Source organism: Lissotriton vulgaris, chromosome 4_1 (genome assembly GCF_964263255.1).
Source record: "Lissotriton vulgaris chromosome 4_1, aLisVul1.2, whole genome shotgun sequence".
Classification (NCBI taxonomy): Eukaryota; Metazoa; Chordata; class Amphibia; order Caudata; family Salamandridae; genus Lissotriton; species Lissotriton vulgaris.
Window position 1 is genome coordinate 703,809,647 of NC_141691.1, and position 15,500 is coordinate 703,825,146.

Here is a 15,500-nt window from a genome sequence, read left to right on the forward strand (position 1 = left end):
CTGAGTAAAATAAATGCCTTTAACTTGTAAAATACTCAAGGCGGACCAGGTCGGGATGATATTAGCTTATCAGATTGCAGATACAAAAGCTAAAACACGGATTGACTCAATTAGGGGTGGAGATGGCCTGATTCATAATTCTACTGAATCAATTTTAGAACAATTTGTCCAATTCTATACGGAGCTTTACACTTTGACCGATGCTGTGGAGTAAACTCTAGTGGAGGAATATTTACAATTTGGAGATCCCCACTTCCTGAACCTCGAGGCAGGGGATAATCTTCAACAAGACATTACTGAAGAAGAAATTTCATCTGCTATAGCTGCATTGCCATCAGGTAAGGCGGCTGGAGATGACACTAAACCAATGGAATTTCACAAAACATTTAAAGACTATTCTTTCGCTACTTTGGGCTGTTATATACCAGATTGGGGAATGTATGGAAGCCCCTAAATCTTGGAATATGACGAATATTATTTTTTCCTTAAAAAAGGGATGGCGGCGGATGATTGTGGGTCTTACCGCCAAATATCTCTTATCAATTCCAAAGCTAAAATCTTTGCCAAAGTGTTGGCTAATCGTTTGGCTCCTTACATGCCTGGTATTGTATCCAAACATCAACATGGGTTTATAAATCGGTAGAGATACTACCGCACATGTTAATACAGCTAGAACAGCTTTTGATATTGCTAACAAGACATCTCGCAATTTGGGGAGGGTTTTTTTAGATGCCGGAAAAGCATTCAATCGGGTTGCATGGGATGCATTATGGAAGATTTTGACTAATAACGGCTTAGCAAGCCGTTTTTTTAAATGGATTTGTGCGCTATATAATAATCCACAGGCTAAATATATATATTAATCTGCACTCTGCTCCATTTTTGATACAGCGTGGCACAAGGCAGGGGTGCCCACTTTCCCCTCTGCTGTTTGCTTTATATATAGAGCCATTCAAAGCATTACATTGGAATACTTATATCATCCCATTTAGTATTGGGAATTAGCAATTTAAGGCTATCACGTATGCAGATGATATTGCTGTTTTTACATCTGACCCAGCAACAGCATTGAGTGTCACCCAGGAAAAGGCGATCATTTTGGGTTAATTTTCAGGATATAAATTAAACTCACATAAAACACAAGCTCTTCATAATTTTAAATCATTAACATCTATAATTGGAGGCTGCACTTTGGGAACGTGTCTTGGGGTTCGGATCCCTGCGATCATTGAGCATATATGGAGACTTAACTATAAAACACTACTCCACTTAGTTATAAAAAACAAAGTACGAGTTGGAATAAACTTCCAATAACTATTATTGGCAGGTCCAACATAATTAAAATTACAATTTTACCTAAGTTTTTGTATTTCGTTCGATCTATTCCTATACAGGTCCTCAATTACTTTAAAAAAAATTAGAGGGTGCAATTAGTAGTTTTATTTGGGGTTAGAAGCAAGCTTGCTGTGCGATATGCTTCCTTTAATTTCCCTATAAGTTTGGAGGATGGCAACTTCCCGATTTTTAACTTTATTTCTGGGCAACATTTATTGGGCGTTTATAAAGTTTATTATCCGACAACCAACCATATTTTGGTCTCGTAATTGAACTTGGCACAGATAGTAAAATGTTCCTGTACAGGATTAATGATCCTAATTATTATAAGAAAGTCCGTTTTAAGACTATTGGGGATATGGTTCGCATATGGCATGAAATCCTCGATTATTCATCGCTCACTCTCAAAGATCTCACACAGCATGAATATTTTAAATTATGGAACAATCCAATTCTCCCGAGCATATTTCATGATTACACTGCTTGTAGCTGGGCAAAATGTGGTATTGAAAGATTGGGCCAGCTGTACGATCATAGTGGCTTTTCCACTTTTGCATCTCTGAAATTTCTTTTGGTCTTTCACATCAGTAATTTTTTAATATTTGCAAATTAGATATTACTTTTTAAAACGACAACTGTTGCAACTGCCACACGCTCATAAATTACTAAAATACATACTCAATCTTTCGCTTAAAGCTAGAATTAGTACAATATATTTACAGCTCTGTCACTTAAGAAGTGCTGATACGAGTCACCTAGCAGGTAAATGGGAGTCGGGCACCCGGTACATCTACGGATACATCTGAGATAGTGTCGGCTCTGGATACGCTAAATAATTCTACTTATTCTATTAACCTAAAGTTGCAACAATTTCGCACTATTTGTATGTTATATTACACTCATGAGAGAATCAGTAAATGGCAACAACCACTACAGGGATTTAGTTGTGTTGGCGTGGTTAGAACATGCTGTCCCAAGTGTGGCCAACGGGCAGCAGACATCCTTCATATGTTCTACACTTGCTCAGTGCTATCCGATTTTTGGGAGAAAGTTATCAAATATGCTGCTCAATGCCTAGGACTTAATTTATTCTTCACTACTAAAGAGATTATGTTGGGTTTGGGGTGTGTGATAATTCTGGTACTAGGAGCTTTATATCTACTGTATTAGTAGCTGCCCGTCTTTGCATTGCGAGAGAATGGATCTCGCCTAACCCTCGTTTTTCTGTTTTTGAATGGTTGGCTCTTATGAAAGATATTTATGAAAAGGAACGAGCATTAGCTAAAACTAGAACTGTAAGCTCAATGCAAAGATTTTGTCGCATATGTAAATGTTTTGAGTGAACTAGGGGGTTCCCTTGATATAGATATGTGTATAGAGATTCTCCTTTCATCTTCTTGTTCCATTGGATGAAGGAATGAACGAAGGAAGAGTAGAAAATTATATCTGGTCCCTATTTTAAGGGAAGCAGGTTTTATGCAGGTGCGCCCAGCGTTACTGCATCTACAGTTATTAGGGAGTACCAAGATAATCTTCGGGGTTGCTAGCTTTCTGGTCGCAGCTATGCGCACTAAAACCAGGAAGCTATCCCCGAAGGACTTGGAAGGGCGACCTCATTATCCTGCTGACTTAGCTAATATTTTTTAAATTAACTATTCTTCTTATGATTACACTGTGAATGTATTGCTTTTGTATTAACATCTAAATTATTGAATGGACCTACATATCACTTTGACTGATTTTTTTAACTGTTTTATCCATATGAAATATACGATATGTAAAAACAATTTCTTTTTTAACAATTGTTTTTATAAAGTGCACTGTATTGTTGCTTTTATGATTTTAATTAATCGAATAAAGCTGGCTTTTGACTTTGAACGAAGGAAGCAATGAAGTGAAACACATAGTAAATTACTTTGGTAAACAAAAAATGGTCTTGGTCCTTTCAGTCCGTCTTTTTGTGCCAACTATCCCACCTCAGGCGCGAGACAACCATATGCAAATCAGCCTTGGCCTTGCTCCAAAAGGAGCAGTCCAGCCCGAACTGCCAGGTCAGACCCTCTCTGAACCAAAACACATACAACCCTAGACCGCGGTCAGCCTATTTTTGCTTCGTACACTGTACACAGAATTTCAGTGTAGCCAACGTGTTGAGTGTTTATGAGGTGTAGGAGGCAAGAACGGTGCTCTTATCCCACAATTTATCACACCATGTGAGCGTGTAGTGGAGCAAGGAGTGGTGAGGGATAGACCGCTTGAGATGTACATTATTGTTCTGTCTGGTTGGTAGTGTTTTGGTGACAGGCAGAATGAGTAGTGGGTTGAACTTCTGCGATCATTTAGCTGTAATTATATCTGGAGCGGAACGAGGCTCAGTTACAGATAGCTGCACATCTGGCAGGCCTACCATCCTTGAGGAAGTATATGTATCTGTTAAGCTTTGTGTGGGTGAGTCATTTTGATCCAACATCATCTGTTTGGGAAGAACTAGATCGTTATTTCTTTCATGAAGTCTAAGTGACCTAAGATACTTCTTGTCTTTGCCCGAAGAGAATTTCACAGTTTTGCAGATGAATAGATAATGAGGTTCCTCTATTCCGTCTAGTGGTGAGGGGGCGGGGAGGGGGGAGGATAAATAGCTGAGATGTTAGATGAGAAAGGAGGGTATATTCTGTGAATATCTTTGGTGCAGTGCTTTAAATGGGGTTTTGCTATCCGGTACCGAGTACCGGCACTTTTTTAATTTGAGAGGGATAGTACTACCACTTTTCAATAGAAATGCCATACTTTTAATTGGAGCGTACCGGCACTTTTCAGAAACAAGCAGGTACTCTGTTACAGAGTACCTGCACTTCTGTTTTTCCATTTCAAGCACTGCTTTGGTGTATTAGTTGGATCAAGTACACATCCTTTCTGTGAATGGGTCCGTGGGCGATAAGAGTCTTGTGAAAGTAGAGCCAACAGTATAGTGCATGCGGCACTGGTGTAATGTGTTAAAAAGGGTGAAGGGTAAGAGCTGCTCAGTTGCAACAGGAAGAGCAGGGCCCATGCATAAGTGCCGTTTGTGTTGTGCAGCCAAGACATGACAAGGGGGAAATTGGCCTCCAGGGTTTGAGAGAACCAAGATTAGTAAAAAAGTGTTACAAAATTTGCATTGTGTAGAAAGCACTGTGCATGACAAAGTAAAAAGGAAAGGCTGGAACCCATGACCAGTCCCACATTTCTCACTTAGGTTGATATAAGTGACAGAGAGTCTTGTTCCTGAGGCCTGGTGATTGGATAATGGCCATTCAGCCATGTTGTCACAGGTTAGGATCTCGGTTTTGCAAGGGTTTACATTAAGATGGTTACTCACAAGTGCTAGCTAATCTAGATTCCACTTTTAGGGTGATCGGTCTGCTGTTATAATAGCTGTAGCCGCAGAGGCTAAAGGACGTGATGGGGTCCAGTAAAGGGCTATTGCGCATGCAAATATTTTTCTACTCGCAGACTTTTGCATTACTTTCCAGTAAAGCCAAACCTAAGCTAAAGGAGCTCGAGGGGGCCGACGTTCTGGTCATGTAATATGCTTCGGGGTACAATACCAATACAGTGTCTTCGGTACACAAATGAAACTAAATGAAGTCAAGATTTCTTATACCATTTTTACTTCACATAAATATTAGCAAAGACAATTAACTTAAAACTTCCCTTTTTCCATCAAACTTGGCACCAGGGGAAAATAAAAATACTATGTATCCATTAGGCAGTCTAGCTAACTAAAAAGGGGAAGAAAAAATAATAATCGACCTGCACGATTTTTAGGGTGAGGCAACACATTTGCATTTTTTCCACAGAGTAAAAACATTTAACGGGTAAGCAGTACAAACATTTAGGGTGTGGCACACATTTCAGTAATATAAATAAAAAAGGCTACAGGGTTGGTAACTTTAATTGCAACCAAGTGCACTGGAAGTAAACACTAGTCAATAATTGGATGGTATGAGACGCTGCTCCCCAAATGCCCATAATGTGCGATATCACCATTTTCTGCAGGGTTTAAAACAAATTGGTTGAAGTGCAGCAGGTTGACATTTATGGTGAAGAGCAACCATATGCACTTCCATCATCTGAATTCCATATATTTCAGAGTCAGGACTAGGAGTGTCTAGTGCACATTGTTGTAGAGTCTGTTCTTGATGAAGACAATATTGGGCAGGTGCTGCCGGATGCCAGGATAATTCTGAATATGACAAAACCATCGAGAGACATTTTCGTATTTCTCCTTCTCTTGAATAGAAAGGGTAGCCTAAAAGGGGAGAAGAATACATACTGTGTGATTGGAAAGCACTCAGAACATGTACAATTTTAGAGACTTACATAAATTGCTACTAAACATTGGTTAATCTTACGTTTCACAAAACCCATTTCGATTTTTTACCCAGTAAGCTAACAGCATTCTCAGTAAACATCATTTGTATGAAGCTGGGCTCCGTTATCAAAATACCGACTCAAACATAATGAAAATTTTTCCACCTCCTATTGAGAAACCTCAGATAGGAGTCGGTCTTACAGAAGCAATGCAGGCTTCGGCAACACAAAGTAGCAGTACAAGCTTTCCCTCAGGAGCAGAGTGGTTACAGTAGTACAAACCTCCCTCAAACATAGAATAGGTATAGTGGAGTTATCAACAATGAGAGATTCCCTTGCACTCAATCAATTACCTGTGAGGGTCTCAAGGTGGCGGATGAGAGGGGGCTGCTGGTCGGGACTGGGTGTAGGATCACTCGAAGAGCCAGGTCTTGAGGTTCGTCCTAATTTGGGTCAGCGACGCAGATTCCCGGAGGGGGAGGGGGTTCCAGGTCTTGGCTGCGAGGTAGGAGAACGACCTTCCACCAGTTCTGGGTTTATGGATCCTGGGGACGGAGGCAAGGGCGAATTGGAAAGGATTGGAGTTGTCTGGCAGGTACTTGGGATGTGAGGCAGTGGTTCAGTTATGCTGGTCCTTCATTGTGCAGACCTTTGTAGTCATGAGTGAGGAGCTTGAAAGTGATTCACTTGTTGACTGGGAGCCAGTGGAATTGTCGGAGGTATTGCGTGATGTGGCTGCGGCGGGGGAAGTTGAGGACCAGCATGGCTGCTGCGTTTTGGACATTCTGTAGCTTTGTGAGCTGTTTCTGGGTGACGCCGGCATAGAGTGCATTGCTGAATTAGAGTCTGCTGGTGGTGAGCGAGTCCTCAGCCTGGCACTACCGTTGCCGGACGTTTACTTGCTGCCCTCCACGTCGTTGGACCCGTTACTATCAGCGCTGAGCTAGAACCTCTTTCAATGCTGGAATTGGCAGCAGGACGCCGTTTTCAGAACTAATTAGGAGCCAGACTTCTACCCGTGTCGTGGGTCCCGATTAAAAGGATTGGTGAAATCTGACCAACTACTGGGAAACTGTTTTTCGACCACTGTTTTGGAATCTCCACTAAACATGCCCTGTAAACATCCTTTAAGCACAGATGTAGCGACTAGAAACATGCTGATGTGCATCTCTTATATTCTTGGTCTGTTACCGCCATGATCCGGACCTTATAAGGGTATTTTAAGGAATTTCATGCTTCCCCGTGACCAACTCTGCCAACCTCTTATACAATTTACAGCGTTGTTCCCCTCCCTCCCTCTTTGTGCCCTGATGAAGGTGCCGAACACCAAAACGCGCGTCGGCGCTTGAAGATTGTCTCGTCATTTTTTCCATCTAGTCTCTATTCCACCTGAGACCCTACGGGACTGGATTCATCAATAACAACTGGCAATTTGGTTGTGGCACGAGAAGGATGAATGAAGAATGTGTGATTAGATATGTTAATGATTGATTGAAGGGAGTTGTGAGTCTGGGAATGAACAAGTTTTTTATGTCAATATAAATATAAAAATTGTTTAAACAAGTGTTTGAATGGATATTCATATAAAAAAATCAAATAAATATGAAATTATTTTTTCAATTAGGTTTTCCTTGATGTTATGATTAGGGTTGGCTTAGTGGGCTTATGACTCGTTGTGCCTATTTGGGACTCTAGGTGAGCCCATAGAACTATTATTTTTAGGCAGAATTTTCTCCTTTCATGGTGGTGAGTGCGTGGTCCGTCTTTCTGGATTCTGTGGGGATCCATTTCAATGTCTTTCGAAGGAGGTGGAGCGTGAGGAAATTGCATTCATTTGGCAGTTCACAGTCAGCGATGTGTCCAGTATGAAGCCGAAGTTGCTTCTGTGGTCCGTCAGAGTTGGGGGGTTGGGAGGGGGGGGGCTTGGAGGTTAGATCCCAGAGCAGCTGCCCACTAGAATTTGTCCCAAGCTGAAGGGGTGGGTCCCAGGATGAGTACTTTGGTCTTGTCCGAGTTGAGATTGAGGCAGCTGTCTTTCATCCTGGTGCAACAGCTTTGATTCCACTGTGGTAGTTGGTTCTGGCGGTTGTGGGTTTGTTGGTGAGGGAGAGGATCAGCTAGGTGTTGTCAGCATGGGTTGAGTCCGTGGCTTCGGATGATGGCTGTGAAGGGGGCAATGTAAGCTTTGAAGAGGGTGGGGTTCATGGAGGAACCCTGGGGCACTCCACAGTTGATCTCTGTGGCTTCTGAGAGGAACTGTAGTAGTCCGATTTGCTAGGTCCGGCCAGTGAGGAAGAAGTGGATCCAGAGCCTTATAAGGGAATGCCTACATCATGGAGTCTCATGATTAGGATGCAGTGGGATACTGTGTCGAAGATGGCCGAGAGGTGTAGTAGGATGAGGGCTGTAGTCTCTCCCTGGTCAAGGAGGGAGGGTATGTCGTCGGTGGAGGAAAGGCGTGCGGTCTCCTGGCTGTTGTTGCTTTGGAAGCTGGATTGGGACATGTCCAAGACGTGGTTCACTTCGATTAACTGGGAGAGTTGGGCGGTGAAGGCCTACTCAATGACCTTGTTTGGGAAGGAGGGAGATGGGTCTGGGGTTCTTGAGATCTGTCGGGTTGGAGGACGGCTCCTTCGGCAGGGGGTTGATCTGAGCATGTTTCCAGTCATCGTGGAAGGTGGCTGTTTCGATGGAGCAATTGAAGGTGCGGCGAAACTGGGGGGGCGATGGCGGCAGCTGCTCTGTGGAGGATATGGTAAGAGTAAGGATCCGTCGGGGCTCCTGAGTGGCTACTCTTCATGGTTTTGAGCGTGTACTCTATTGTAAGGGGCGGTCCAACAGAGCACGGTCAGTTGGGGTGCAGCTTGGACCACAAGATCAAGGTCTTGGGAGGAGGGGGGGGGACATCTATGTCTCTTTGTTGGGCCTGGCGCACTCCTTGACAATGGCGAAGAGTTCTTTGCTGTTGTCTGCGTTAGCGCAGATTCTGTCTTGGAGGGCTGTTTCCTTTGTGGTTTTCTGGAGGAGGTGGAGTGCTTGGACGGCGGATTTGAAGGTTGCGCGAGTTTCTGGGTTTTTTTGGATTCCTCTATCTATTCTCGAGTCTTCTGTAGGTGAGTCTGGACTAGTGGAATGTGGGAGTGAACCAGCTGACCTTCTTTTAGTGTTGCTTGCCTGGTCTTTTCCTGAGGGGTTCTAAGGTGTCGACCCAGTTGGAGATCCATCGGTGGAGGTTCCGTGCTGCAGTGTTGGTGGAGTGGTTGTGCTGAGGGAGTTGACGAGACGTTCTTCGGTGGACTTGATCCAGCTGCGACGGGGAGCGTGGGCAACTACGATGGTGGTGTACGGTGGACGTGGTGAAGGCAAGATGCACGCAGTGATTGTCGGTCCAGGAGAGTTCAGTGGTGTGGCTGTAGCGGATGTTCCAGCTGGCAGAGAAGACATGGTTGAGCATGTGGGTCGGTGCAGTGACTAGCTGCTTGAGTCGGATGTTGGCGAGGTTCTCCAGAAGGGAGGTGTTTTTTTGGTCACTGGGGTTGTCCATGTGGTAGCTGAGGCATCTGAGTAGGATGTAGTCACTGGATGCGAGAGCATGGGGTGCGATGAGGTCAACAATGGCGTTGGGGGAGGGGGTCAGGCCGACGGGCCTGTAGAAGAGGGTGTCGCAGCGGGAAGTGTTGGTATGAATCTGGAAGTGGAGGTGTTCAATGGTTTTTGTTGGGTCGGAGAGTGAATGGTCAGTTGGAGTGTGCTTTTATGAAAGATGGCGATGCCTCCTCATTGGCAGCTGGGGCAGTCCTTGCGGGTCATTTTGTAGCCGTCGGGATGGCGATGTCCGGTCCAGAGCTGGGGTTGGTCCAGATTTCAGTGAAGAAAGTGATGTCAAGAGAGGTGGTGTCGAGGAGGTCCCAGATTTCTGTGGCGTGTTTGTGGGACCACACGTTGAGGGTGCAGTTGAGCCAGACAGGTGTGATGTTGGACGGCAAGAGGAGCTGGCGTGATGGAGTGGCTGTGGGTGCGACTGGAGTTCCTGCAGGCGAAGGGTCCAAGGGTCTTCTTCGGTGATGCTAGTTGGCAGGTGGCGTTGCGTCCCGGGTTGAGAGCGAAAAGGGTGCTGGCGTCGTAGCGGTGGAATATCTGAGAAGCAGGGTCCCTGGCGCAGGTGCGGTCCAGGCGTGTAGCGCACAGCACACAGGTAGCAAAACACATGCTGCAGCAATGTAAGATCATCTCACTGAAAGAAGATGCATAGCTAAGGCAGTGAGGAGCAGGGCCTACACTTAAAACCTTAAACCTCAAAGATGCTAGTCATTAGTGGCACTTAGCTTGTTACCATGACCATTCGAGATGAGAAAGAAAGCACCAATAGCTGGACTCAGCTGATAGAGATATAAGGGTATCACTCTTCCCAAGTACATATTCCTTTGCAGAGTACGAATCTCACAATTGCCACCTTAGTACAAGGTCTCCAAACTGCCCTCCAATGAGAAGGAGGGCCTACTTCCCATCAATACGGTCCCTATATCCGAACCCACCCACAGGATACAATACACCTACTATTTTGCTGACATTTAGTTAAACATTTTCTGGTCTTAAGATGTGGAGAGACCAAACTCAAAAAAAATATACATGTCTGTTATATAAGCAATCCTCAGACCTCTGCAAATCCATGTAAAACTGTCACCTTCCTGACTGAAAAGCTTCTCCGTGAGGGTGGGCGAAAGGGATTACAATCTCTTTTATAACAGCAAGAAAAATTCCCAGGTTCTGTAATTTCTCTTGTCCAGCCAATCAGGATGAAGGGTGTGTGCCACTTAGGATGTGAACAATTAAGACATATGTAGTCTCATAGTTTCTTTAGGTGCCTGCTAATGGAATCAGTCAAGAAATGGACAGTGCTATATAATCAGAGATTCTGCCATGATTACAGAACTGCATGCATAGGCCACTGTCTATTTGAAAGCCCCAAGAAATATGGTGTTAAGGACATTTCTGTAGTAAGCATAACAGAATTTTTGTTAGTCAGTTTGGCAATTCTGTGTAGGGTAGAAGTCAATAAATAGCTAGCAATGCCTAAAAACAAATGGCCTTGCAGCAAAACTACGAAAAATGGTGTGGGGAGGGTGCGTAGCACAAAACACCACAGCATGAAAAGGGTTATTCATTTTGGGGGGAATCCGTGAAAAATGGACTCCAATTATATATGTGCTGACAATCATGAGATCAGCCTAGGATAACAAATCTCCTTAGCAGAAAAGAAAACCAAACAGGTGGTACATCAATCCTAGTGCCCCTTGATCAATTTAATATAAACAATTAAGAAAATCGTGTTTTACAAGATCATCAGCTATAATATTATAACTCACCATTATTGGATGCAGTCCGTAATACATAAGAATATCAGCTAATGTGAATCTCATTCCAACGAAATAGACCTTATCTTCAAGATACAAGTTAAGATCCTAAAAGAAAGAAAAAAAACTAGTGAGTTCTCACCTAATAAAAGGACAAGTAACAACTAGAAAACACCATTCATTACTGAACAATTTGTCAGTAAAATCTCGCCTAAAATATACATTCTCTGAAGGATATTTTGGTTTAGGGGTTGAGGGTGCAACAATCGACTAGGTAAATCCACAACACATCCGGCATTTTCTACAAATGTTTTTTCTATTACTTCTAGCATGCGTCATATCATATGACTACATTTTGAAAGGTAACAGCGGAGTATAGGAGAAAAGATCTGACAACTACATACCGACCATATGACCGTCTCTCCTCCAATTACTTCAAAGCTGAATAATAAAGTTCCATGATCCAGGGCATTGAAAGTACCAGAAACTGACTTATGTGGCACCACATCTAGGCCTAACCTTTAAGAGCGCCCAAGCAGACACCACATTTTTTGCTACCTTGAAGGTGAGAAAAGATGGCCATGGATAGAGGACCACAGCTTGTACATTGTTTTCAGTTCAGCCATATAATTATTGTGTGGTACATGGCATCACTGCTACCAGTTCCAGATGCACTTGCTTCCAGGATCTTTGCTAATGTTAATGAAAATCAGTGACCAGCCACTGAACAAAAGCCAGACACCCACAATAAGAGTGGTGGTTCTCACTATTTAACATTACTACCTCCTCCAGGGGAAATGCATTTGATAGAACACAAAGCGCTGTACCCTTTTAAACTAGGTTACACTACCAAGTGAAACAATTAGCAATACCCCACCAACCTTTCTCAGTGAAAGAATAGCTGAAGTCCTGTTAAGGTGAGGTCCAACTACTATATTTTTAGGCCACAGCTATAACACATGCAAGTAGTCACTAGATGGCGAAGTTTTCCCCACTCCTACTTGCTGGTACTCGAGTCCTATTGAACAGTAGTTTTCTAGCCTTAATAGGCACTAGGGCGCTACCATCACCAGCATGGTTTCCATCTCGGAGGGCAACAGCATCCTCCTCCAGAATCAGGACTCCGCTCGGGAAGGGGATTACATTTTCAGCTCTTCACTCCTTCTTTAAACCGGCCTATTTGGCAAGTATCAGCCACAGTTCTTAGGCTTTCTGTAGTGATCTTGGTTTTTCAGGAAAAGGTAGAAAGTATCTATCCCTCCTTTAGCGAACCCATGTCCGTAGATGAACCTACATTTTATCCCCAGGATGAAAGAAGGGCAAATTGCTTTTGAAATCAATTCCTGTAAAACTAAGAAATAGATGTTAAGCGCCTTGCTGTTGGGGATCATTGTTGGACAAGCCACATCATTTAATATGTAGTAGAGTAACTAAGATGGTCAATGCAATCTTTAGCTCAGAGACCAAGGCACATTGGATTTGTAAATGCCCAGTGTCGCCGGTCTGGATCACGCTTGGGAGAATACCCGTTTGGAATAAGGCACAGAAGAATATTGGCTTTTTTGTCACGCTTGGGAGAATACCCGTTTGGAATAAGGCACAGAAGAATATTGGCTTTTTTGAGATTCTACGTTGAAAAGATAGAACAAATTTGTGTATTCAGGCCTGATAAGGGTTTACATTTTCGAAATGAAGAATTTATTGAACTGTTGAGGCGTTCAAGAAGGATCGCATGAGACACCGTATCGAAAGCGGCGCTTAGGTCCAGAAGGACCAAGGCCGCGGAGTCTCCCATATCCAGCCTACTCCGAATGGATTCCGTTACAGCCAGGAGCGCTGACTCGGTGCTATGGCGAGGGCGAAACCCATGTTGAGATGCATCAAAAGACGTTAAACTCGTCAATAAACTTAGACAGAACGGAGTTTACGTGCGCTTCTACCAGTTTAGCCAAAAAAGGCAGCTGGTATATAGGGCGATAATTGTCAGGGTCTTCCAGATCAAGAAATGGCTTTTTTAATCAACGGAATGACTTTAGCGTGCTTCCACGCCCTGGGGACAGAGGCTGATTTTAAAGACAGATTGGCCAATTCTAGGCCCACGGGGGCAATAGAAGAATGGATCTGGCGAAAGTGGGCAGACGACATTGGGCCCGCTGGACAGCCAGACTTAATTTTAAAGCACAAGGCCTCAAATTCCTGGGGAGTCAGCAGAGGGAGGGATGACACACAATTGCCCTCCGTAGTATCCGCCCCACCAGAGATGACAATCTCAGCCAGAGACCCGGTCACCCCACGGCCCCCGTGTGCCCTGGTCACCGCCACTCCTGCTGCCTGGGCTCCCACCCTCAGGCCTGCGTGACCCTTAACCGCCGCCTCCTGTGACTGCCTTTTTCCTCCGCTGTTTTTCCCGCTGTGTCACATTTTTTCCCGCCCTTGTCCTCCCCGCTCTCCCCTCGCCGCCTCCTGTGTCTGCCTTTCCCGCCGCTGTTTTTCCCGCCGTGTCAGCTTCTCCAGCCCTTGTCCCCCCCGCTCTCCGCCGTCACTCCTCTGCGGCCCGCCCCCTTCCTTATCCCCGGTCACCATTCGCCACCTCGCTCCCGCCTCCCAGCTGCTCCTCCCTCCCACTTTGCCATATATGGCGGGGACCGCACGTACGCGCAGCGGGCGCGCCAAAGGCAAGCCCGCCTGCGCCTGTCCGCGCCTGGTCCGCGCCCATGGCCAGGACCCCCGACGCTGCCAGCCCACACGACGGACCTACGCCGCCGCCACCCTCAACGCCGGCCGGAACCCCGCCTGCTACCGAGCCATCCCGAAACGCACCTACGGACCCTTCACCTGCCAAGCCTGCAATTACACCTGGCTCCGGACCTGCACCGCACCCGAAAGACCAGGCACCAGCAACAACCACCTCAAGTGCATCCTGCTCAACACCCGCTCCGTCCACAGACACGCCGTCGAACTCTGGAACATGCTCGACACAACATCACCAGACGTCGCCCTCCTCACGGAAACCTGGATGAACGCCTCCTCAGCGCCCGACACCGCCATAGCCAACCCGGACGGATAAAAGATCACCCGGAGGGACCGCGTCAACCAGACCGGAGGGGGCATCGCCATCATCCACAGAAGCACCATCCGCATCACGACCAACTCAGACGACACCCTCACCGCCGGCGAACACCTTCACTTCCAGATACACACCGACCCCAAGACCACCCTCAGAGGCACTCATCTACAGACCTCCGGGACCACGCACACAATTCAGCGAAGCCATCGCGGACTTCATCAGCCCGCACGCCCTCACCTCCTCAGACTACATCCTCCTAGCGGACTCAACTTCCACCTGGAGAACAACAATGACAGCAAAACCACCACCCTGCTGGACAACCTCGGACTCAAGCAACTGGTGAACACCCCCACCCATTACGCCGGCCACACGCTTGACCCAGTCTTCACCTCCAGCAAACACATCTCCTTCAGCCACTCCACCGGACGTCATTGGACTGATCACAGCTGCGTCCACTTCAACTTCAGGAGAACCATGACCCACCACAGGTTCCCCGCAGGAGCTGGAGCAAGATCACCTCGGACCAACTCATCACCTCCCTCAGCCAGAACGCTGCCGCCAACACGACGGACCCCAATGAAGCAGCCCGCAACTTCACACAGTGGCTCACCAACTGCGCCAACGACCCTGCACCTCTGAAGAACCCACCCAGCAGACCCGGCAGCAAGAAAGCCTCGTGGTTCACCAACGAACTCAAAAACTCCAAGTAAAACTGCCACACCCTCGAAAAAGCATGGTGACACGACTAGACCACAGAAAACATGACAGCCTTCAAGAACGCCACACGCATACACCACCAATTGATCCGCACCACCAAAAGGACAACATTCAAAGAACGACTGGACAACAACACCCACAACAGCAAGGAACTCTTCAGCATCGTCAAAGAGCTCTCCAACCCCAGCGCCGTAAACAATGACATCACACCCTCGCAAGACCTCTGCGACTCACTCGCCTCGTTCTTCCACCGCAAGATCGCCGACATACACAACAGCTTCGGCGCACAGACCACGCACCCAACCACCGAACCAACGCCCCCCACCACCACCCTCTGCAACTGGACCCCGGTCAGCACCGAAGACACCACCCGCACGATGAACACCATCCACTCCGGCTCACCTACTGACCCCTGCCCCCACTACGTCTTCAACAAGGCCGGCTCCATCATCGCACCCCAACTTCGGGACATCATCAACATCTCCTTCACCACCGCCACCTTCCCGGAGAGCTGGAAGCATGCAAAGCTCAGCGCCCTCCTGAAAAAACCGACAGCGGACCCCACCGACCTCAAGAATTTCCGCCCCATCTTGATCCTCCCTTTTCCTGCCAAAGTCGTCGAGAAGACCGTCAAACAGCTCGCCGCCTTCCTCGAAACTAACGGATCCCTCGACCCC

The 15,500-nt window shown here is 46.1% G+C and overlaps 1 protein-coding gene across 1 annotated transcript in view; it reads right to left on the reverse strand.

Moving 5' to 3' along the window:
• Positions 1 to 4,959: 4,959 nt before the first annotated feature.
• The window catches only part of EEF1E1 (eukaryotic translation elongation factor 1 epsilon 1), a 44,669-nt gene continuing 34,128 nt past the window's right edge, over positions 4,960 to 15,500 (reverse strand). The window contains exons 3-4 of the mRNA XM_086965006.1: positions 11,052 to 11,147; positions 4,960 to 5,623 (exon numbers count right to left, since the gene is read on the reverse strand). Coding sequence (XP_086821132.1) covers positions 5,483 to 5,623; positions 11,052 to 11,147 — 237 coding nt within the window. The 3' untranslated portion in view covers positions 4,960 to 5,482. The remainder of the gene's footprint in view (positions 5,624 to 11,051; positions 11,148 to 15,500) is intronic.